Source organism: Ceratosolen solmsi, unplaced genomic scaffold (assembly GCF_000503995.2).
Source record: "Ceratosolen solmsi marchali unplaced genomic scaffold, CerSol_1.0 scaffold41, whole genome shotgun sequence".
Lineage (NCBI taxonomy): Eukaryota > Metazoa > Arthropoda > Insecta > Hymenoptera > Agaonidae > Ceratosolen > Ceratosolen solmsi.
Genome location: NW_011948424.1, coordinates 1112576 through 1121923, shown reverse-complemented (window position 1 = coordinate 1121923; position 9348 = coordinate 1112576). Strand labels below are relative to the sequence as shown.

Genomic DNA, 9348 nt, shown 5'->3' with positions numbered 1-9348 from the left:
GTTTACATAATACAGTGTAATGTTTTGACCTTCGATTGAAACATTTTCGAAAATGATATCGACTAGAATATAGAGGATTCAATATTTATTCATATAATTGTTTTTAATCATTCATAACTAAATAATGTATAATTTAGAAACATTTTTTGTTGAAAAAAAAAAAGGTTTAATTCGATATTGAAATGGTAATTTCAATTTCAATTTCAACACTTATTCTCATACATTCGCACTCTGAACATGTACAAATTAAAAAAATCTCAAATATTAGATATAAGAATTTTTATTATTTCTAATATTATTAATGTGATTAAGTTATTTCCAATTAATTTCATTTATTCGAAAAAAGATGTAATTTTAAATTAAATATTTCATTATTTACTATAATATTTAAATAATCTGAAACTTCTGATATTAATAATAATATAGTGTAAGTCTTATTAATTACACGAAGAGAAAATATCGCTAATAATATCAAATATCTTTTGGCAAAATTAATTAAATTTTGTAACTTTGTCACTATAAAAAAAAAAAAAAAAAACAAAAAAAACAAAAAAAACAAAAAAATCATACAATCATTGTAACAACGTGGGTGTTCAAATACATAGTTTATTATCAAAACTTACCGAGGTAATATACGATCTGTACTAAATTCTCGTCGATATTTAACAGTCAAAATTATATCAAGATTCTTAAGTAATCATACACATTCATTGGTACGTGTAAATAGACTCACACTAATGATGATACCGGTGTACATTCGTAGGAGCATATGTACAGATAAACCAAACGATAATGATCTAAAGTTTCCGAGTTGATTTCCCTGGGCTACAATAGTACCGCGTCACGGCTCCACTTGAACCAACGTATATTTTCATAATTTTTTTTTTTCGTGCTTGCGTATCCTCGTGCACGTATGTTTCAAGAATTGTGCAATAGACCATTTTTAAGCGCTTCATTATTGCATTTTTGCAGTGCAAAAGTTTTTAATAACTTTGAATTTAAAACGTTTGAAAGTTGAGAAATATCTTGCAAGTTATTGGTGATAAATTCCTTAACGTTTTTTAATAAACGTTTTACCTCAATATTATTATACATAGCTTCAGTATAGGTATAGGTATAATATAGATATAGATATATGAATAATTAATATTGTAGATATTATGCGTTAGAAAATCCAATATTTTCCGCATTAATGTAAATATTTCTCTCCCCCCCCCCTCTCTCTCTCTCTCACTCTCTCTCTCTCTCTCTCTCTCTCTCGCCAATGTATTACAGCGCAGTGTTATTGTGAAAGTGTTGTGTTGTGATTAATTAAATTTATTCCCAATGTTTCTCTCTATGTTACTTACAAGCATTTCTGTTGTATTATTAATTAAAATATAATATACTAAAAAATAAATAAAAACCAAACAAAAATTATATATATATATAAAAAAAAAAAAAACAAAAAAAAAAAATTAATAATAATAATAATTAAAAGTTAAAAACGATGAAATATTAAATACAAAAATAAAAGAAAATAAAGAATTAATGAAACTATTAGGTGATTAGTATAAGTGGGACTTTTTCAAGAATACAAATTCTGAAAAGATTAAGTGTCAATATTATTGCTCGACATATATCCTAATTGTGGATACATTCGGACTCATTCTTGTTATTTGAAAAATCAACAAATATGATAATACAATTTCATCTTATATTACATTGATATTTCGAGATATAATAAATGAAGACAACTATGTGCTCAGACTTAAGAAATAATTATTCTTCTCAAAAATATACGCAAAGTGCCGAGGATTTACTATCGCTTGCAATTAATATGACGGAGCCGAATTCGAGTAGTTGGAGACGAACAAAAGAGCTTGAAGATGTTTTGAAAAATCACGATGTTTTTGAATCAGAAGTGGAATCGAAGCACAGAATTGTTGTATTAAAGTACGTTCTTATTTGAAATATCGTGCGAAATTATTATTTTTTTTTTTTTTTTTTTTTTTTTTTTGTCACTATTAATAGTCTACTGAAATATTAAAAATGTTAATTCTTTACTTAATATTACAATGAATTCAAACGATATTTTTGAGTTGCGGCTGATTTTTATTAAAATTCATTATTTATAGTTCTGTACAAGTCTGGTAAGTTATGTATACATTACGTAATCACATTATTAAATTTCATTTAATTAAAGTATACACAAAATTTATTTGTTTTAAAGAGAATTATATCGAGGCAATACAATTTGAAAATTGCTATATTTACACTTCAGAATTAAAAGATAAAGAAAATTAAATGTTTTGTTTTGTTTTTTTTTTTTTTTTTTTTTGAGAACGCTCTGAATCATTTTCTAAGAATTTTTTTTATATTATCATGTCATTGCTTAAAATATAATAATAAGAATATTTATTCGTTAAATCACGTAAGATTACATTTTTTTTATTTCGCATAATTTATTCTTTATTCAAATGAAATACAAGAAAATTATTCTATAAATTTTTTTATAAATTATTAAACAGATAGTATGAAGATAGAAGTAAAAAGTAAAAATTGTAATAATTTAGCATTATGCTTATTAACGTTATAATTAAAAAAAAAAAAAAAAAAAAAAAAAAAAAAAAAAAATGCTATACATTTTTATTTACATTAGCAATAGGAAAGTAAATTCAGTAGTCATTTCTTATTTGTCCGAATTTCTTCACAATTTACAATAAATATTGCTATATGTTATAATAAAATCTATGTTTAATTGTAACAATGTTTTTATTACGTTAATTATACAAATATATAATCGATCTTTGGTTATATAATTTTTTTCATTATATCTAACACGATTTCCTTGTTTAATGTTTAATGTTTAAGAAAAAGAGTATCGTTATAAATTAGGTGAATATTTTTTATCGAATATTTGTGCCATAAATTATTTCAAAATAATCAATTTTAGCATATACACTCGTATATTATTTTCTACAATGTACAACGAACTTTTTAAAGAATAAAATTCAATACAATATTGTACTTTAATATTAATATTGTAAATAACTGTAAAAAAGTATTGTAATTAAATTATTCTGACAATTGATTAACATCACTAGATGGATTTATTTTTCATTTTTCATTTTTCATTTAAATATTGTATAAAGTAGGCGCCTGGAGAGGTTGGTGATTAAATATCTTATATAATTGTTCCCCGTCACTGAATAATTGTAATAAAACATATTTTTTAGCCAATTAAATACGCTTGTTAAACAATGGGTAATAGATCTGAGCATTGCAAGGAATATGACTCCGGAAGAAGCAGTTAGAGTTGGAGGTAAAATTTACACATTTGGATCGTACAAATTAGGCGTGTATCACAGAGGTGCTGATATTGACGCATTGTGCGTTGTTCCTCAACACATACATCGATCGGATTATTTTACATCCTTTTTTGAATTACTTAAGATGCAACATGAAATCAAGGAATTAAGAGTAAGTTTGGACCTTTTTCGTCCCTTATTTATTTACTTCCTTAAACATTCTTATTGTTGACTATCATTCGTTCTAATTTTTTTTTTTTTTTTGTTTTTTTTTTTTGTTTTTTGTTTGTTTTTAACGAAAGATTTGTCATTAGAGAAGCATGTAATGCTACGACTAAAGAAATGATTGTGATCCATGTTCACTTGTATTTTCAAAAATTTAATTATTTCGTTTAAATTTTTAGGCAATCGAAGAGGCATTCGTACCTGTCCTAAAGATGAAGTTCAATAATATAGAAATCGATATGCTTTTCGCTAGATTAGAATTAAATGAAATATCAGAATATTTAGTAAGTTATAATAATATTTATCTTTCATTATGCACTTATTTCTTAAGTAATTGCCTTTGAAATTGCGAGTGAGTTGAAATTTTGAAAAGATTCACGAAGTGAATGATGCCAGTAATTATTGCGAACTAAATTCTAAAATTTACTATTAATCAGTTCAACTTTTATCACTTTAACATCTTAATTTCACGTTATGTGTAGGATTTGAGAGATAATATGCTGTTGGCGAATCTCGATCCGAAATGCGTCCGAAGCTTAAATGGCTGCCGTGTAACAGATCAAATACTCCGTCTCGTTCCCAACATTGAAAATTTTCGACTGGCATTACGTGCCATAAGATTATGGGCAAAAAGTAATAACATCTTAAAAAAAAAAAAAAACTCTATCCATCGAATAAAGATTGCACTAACGTGTTTTAATATATTTCAGAAAAAGGCATTTACAGCAATATATTGGGTTACTTTGGCGGTGTGTCCTGGGCGATATTGCTTGCAAGGACGTGCTTACTCTATCCGAATGCCGATGCGACAATATTGATAGAGAAATTCTTCTTAATTTTCTCGTTGTGGAAGTGGCCAGCGCCTGTGTATTTAAAGCCGCCGGAGGACGTTAATTTGGGCTTTCCGGTTTGGGATCGACGGGTAGGTTGTTCCACGATTGGATGAAACTTCGTTTACCTTAGAACTTTGAGCCACTGTTAATTATTAATAATATTGATAGAAAGCTGTTAGTAGTGATTTTGTCATTCGATATTTTGTCCCAAAGCAAATGCAATTGGAGCGTTCAATTAGGTATACGATTTATTAGAATAGCCAGAGCAGTACTGAGTGGCATGTAATGTATGTATTTATAAACCAAAGTAATAATAGTAAAAAATCTATGATATTCAACAATAGTATTTTAACAATATTAAGAAATAAATAAATTTTCATTATAAATAACAAAAAATTTATCATTTTATTTCATAGTTTACAGATGAAAGATGTTTTTTAAAATTAATTGAAGTCGCTCATACTTCTATTATATATTTTCATTGATTTATTTATTCTAAAATGATATTATATGCTATTCAAAAACATTATAGAACATCGAGCTTCAATTATAAATAAATAAATAAATAAAAAAGAAAATGATGGAATTATAAAAATAACCCGTAAATGTCAAAGTCGTTCAATTATTTCGATAAAACTTTGCTATTCATTGAATTTTTAATATATCAGATATAATAATGTTATTAATGATTAATAACGATATCGCGAGCCATTAAAATAAACATTATAAATGAAAATACATCATTATTGTAATTGTGCTTAATTCATAATAATTTGAAATAATAGTAATAGATTTTTTTCGCAATGATCTGAAATTGTAATGTAAGCCAATTCAAGCTAATTTCAAATAAGTCATTTCATACGATCATGAGATATTAAAAATGATCGATCGTGCCTTCGTTACAGGTTAATATTTTAGATAGAGATCACTTGATGCCCATTATAACACCTGCGTATCCAGAACAAAATTCCACATTCAATGTATCCGCATCCTCGAAAGCCATTATACAAGAATCATTTGATAATGGTCTATTAATTATCAAAGAGATCATGATGGGCGTGACTAAGTGGGACGCATTATTCGAGCCAGCATTTTTTTTCGGTAAATACAGACACTACATTACACTGTTTGTTGGTAGTCCATCGACGGGACATCATATCGAATGGTGTGGATTCATCGAAGCGAAAATACGACATTTGATAGGTACGAGTTATGATGACATACATTAAAATTATTACACGTCTTCCTAGTAAAAAAAAGAAAAAAAAAAGAAAGAAAAAAAGGTTAGTTTTAATGGCAATTTTTTGAGCATTTTCATTGCAATTGATGTAACTTTAAAGTGTTGGATATATGAGATGAGTTATTGCTTGCCGTTCGACATAATTGCTTTTTCATGAATTAAGCCTTTCAGTTTCATAAAATCATATAATATTATTTAGTATGTTTAGTATATCGAACAAACGGGTAAATATTTATCAAGACTTTTAAGTAAGTTTAATTATTGAATGAAAATTTATGGAGAAAATGTATTTCAATGTAATAATTGATAATATGCAAATGTGAAAAAATATTTAACATACCCGTTATTATTAGAATTTTCAGCATTGTCGCTCGCTAAAATGTTAATTAAGCTTTCCATTTTATAATTTTCATTTTATAAAACTAACTGTTTCTTTACATTTTTTAATTTGTTATTAAATATTAATAATTCTATTATAAGAATAAAAGAAGAAAAAAAACAAAAAACAAAACAAAAAAAAAAAAAAAAAAAAGAAAAAACAAAAAAAAAAAAATAAATAAATAAAATTAACAAAACAATAAATAAGGTACCTTGGAGAGAAATCCATATATTACGTTGGCACATGTTCATCCAGAAATGTTTACACCATTAAAATTAAATAAAACCAACCACTGCTGCTCCGTATGGTTTATTGGTTTGGCTTTCAAGAAGGGAGAAACTTTAAATATTGACCTAACAGATGATATCCAGATTTTTATCGATACAAGTAATCACTTTAATAAGACATAATATTATTCACCTGTTATTAAATCGGCGGCTATTTTACCGAATGACCATTATCTGATTAAAATTTAATTATTTTTTGTAGACAGGTGTCTGTAATCAATACGCATGTAATTATAAATTTTGTAACAATTTTACTTATTCTTTTTAGCAAAAAGACAAGCTGAACAAATTAGGTTGCTTAAAGAAGATATGACTTTAGAGGCAAGATATATAAAAAAGAGGGAATTAAAGAATTTTATTTCACCTTCATTAATTAAAAGAAAGAGAAAAGTATGTAAACAATTATTTTATAGACTTTTAATTGATAGCAGATAAATAAAACGTAAAATATTTTTATGCACTACTTTCCCTGTGAACAATTGGTGCACTTTTAGATTGTAATATTATTATAATTTTATACGAGCAGATGTCGACTGGAATTCAAGAATGCAAGAACATTATTGATAATCGAGACGGGTCATCGAAAGGTCAAAGTGACTTTTCATTCGGAAAAAGGAAATTGGATCAATTTCTTGATAGCGTTGATAATCATAATTACAAAAAGCTAAAAATGCAACATACTAGCTTCAATAGAATTCAAAATTATCCCAAAGTCGTATCATTATATTAGAGAGATTTAAAATAATTTAAATTTTACATGAATAATTGTTCAATTTAATAATTTGATCGAAGATCTCAAACCGATGATCGTTAGATTTTAATGATAGAAAATTTCTATATAAGCGTTTTAGTTAAAAATGGTTATTACAACAATTCATACATAGACTAAACATTATTGTGCACTTTTTAATGTTTAACCACTGTATAGGCGATTGAAAATTTTATACAAATGTAAAAGCGAAATTATCTATTATATTTGTAAAAGAAAAATTTTATACTTAGCCGAATTACTTTTATTAGCGTCTAAAGCTTTTATTTCTACGAATATCATTATAATTCTTATACCAGTCAGTATCCATTCACTCATTAATTAAATTACATTTGTGTTATTAAAGTATTTAAATTATTGGCTAAAATCTTATCGAATTTTATAATCTGTATAATCTGTATATCTATATTCTATAATATAATATATTATATAGTATAATTCTAAAGTGTATATACATTTATAATAGGAATACGTGTCCAATATTTTTATAACGTAAAATTATAATTTATAAAAACTAAATTAAATTATTCTGAATTAAATAGTAGTTTATTATTTATTATTATTATTTTTTTTTTCAATTTCAAATAAATATCTAAACTCTTTTCAATGAAATTGATTGAAAAATTTGTCGCCATTATATTGCTACATCTACTCTAATGAAATTCTTTCCATTATTTTTTATTATTGGGTTACATTATATTGTTATAATAATTTATTTGCATACTGTTTAATATAGTACAATTAATAATAATAATAATAATAATAATGATAATGATGATAATGATGATAATGATAATAATGATAATAATGATAAGAAGAAGAAGAAGAAGAAGAAGATGATGAATATATATATATATAATAATTGCAATGACCAATAGTGAGTGTAACGAGATTTTGTTTCAAGGGCAAATTATTGTAATCTTTTCAGAATTCTACAGATAATCGAAAATTGACGAGTTAGATTAGTATTGTACTCATGTTTATATAAATGTCAGCGTCAGTGGATTGATCTGTGTATGCGCATGAGTGTGTGTGCTTACATGAAAGCATAGAATATGTAAATTATTACAAACAAAATTGTGTAATAAATTTTGTAATTTAATAAAAACAATCCAATTTACATTTTTAAACATTGCGTGAATAATTTGTATTATTTGTTAATAATACTCTGCATACATTTTTTATAAAATATTTTTTAAATAGCTATTAATTGTAAAATACTGTAAAACGATAAATAAAATGTGATCATAAAGTTTATGAATTATTATATTAGCATCTTTATTTATTAAACATTATTTGTAGATTATTATTGGGCAATAAATTAAAAAATTTTGCATTGTTCTAGAAAATTTTAATATTAGTAACTAATTTATAATTCCTTAACGTGAAACGGTAATAATTTTAATTAGAATGTATTAATAATTTAATTAGAATTTCTGTAATTGTAGCATAACAAATAATTGATATTTATTTATTTATTTTTTGTATAGAATGCCTACAGTGCTCACTGTGGTTATTTAAAAATTTTCAATAACTATCGTCACTAAAGTACTTTTATTAGTTTCGATATACAATATATTCGTTATTTTCAAATGAATACATACAAAGGATTAATTAAATATAACTTTACAAATATATTATTTTACACTATTTTATAAATAATTTATTTTTTTATTATCGACAATAAATATTATATTTTGCATATATATAATATATATATATATATATATGTATACAACTTTATAAGTATAAATAATATTAAAATATATAGAATTGGATTAGAGAAAGTATCTGTATAAATTATTAAATAATGCGACAACAGAAGAATATGTTACGGATCGAGAAATTTTCTCACACCGTTGATCAAGACAATTTATTTCACGCAAATATTTCAGTTTGCGATTGCATGCAAAATAATTTCTAATGTAATAGCAATCCTGTACATATGCAGTTGCGGCGGTTTTGAGTTTTTTTTTTTTTTTTTGTTTGAAGGCAATTTTCCGAGGCGCTGCTTGACTCTTTGGACTGAATGATTATTGCGATCGATATGATCGATATAATCGAGAGATGACTCTTGAAGAAGTGAAATATTTTCATTACTAACCACCTGTTTAAATTACACTATTAAAATTTATACGTGAAAATTTAATACTTTGATTTATTCATTATATTGTGATTTGTTATATGTAAATTAAAGTATCAGTATTTCTTTTTTGACTTAACTATAATGTTCTGACTGATGCCATTGTGCTTCATAGTAAATTACTTAAGTAAACATTTTTTTCCACTTTATAAACAATTAACCTAATGATCCTTATTTCTTAA

At 25.1% G+C, this 9348-nt stretch overlaps 1 protein-coding gene across 2 annotated transcripts; it reads left to right on the top strand.

Annotated features, from left to right (window-relative positions):
• The first annotated feature begins 1522 nt into the window (after positions 1-1522).
• Positions 1523-6980, top strand: LOC105362483 (poly(A) polymerase gamma-like). 2 transcript variants are annotated; one of them, XM_011499940.1, is made up of 9 exons: positions 1523-1935; positions 3219-3462; positions 3695-3799; positions 3998-4148; positions 4226-4437; positions 5254-5449; positions 6175-6354; positions 6523-6644; positions 6749-6980. In XM_011499940.1, the coding sequence occupies exons 1-9, from the start codon at positions 1727-1729 to the stop codon at positions 6764-6766; spliced, it is 1437 nt and encodes a 478-aa protein (XP_011498242.1). In that variant the 5' UTR covers positions 1523-1726; the 3' UTR covers positions 6767-6980. The 2 variants fall into 2 exon arrangements, with proteins under 2 accessions (XP_011498242.1, XP_011498241.1); XM_011499939.1 differs by having other exon boundaries at positions 5254-5551.
• The last annotated feature ends 2368 nt before the right edge of the window (positions 6981-9348 follow it).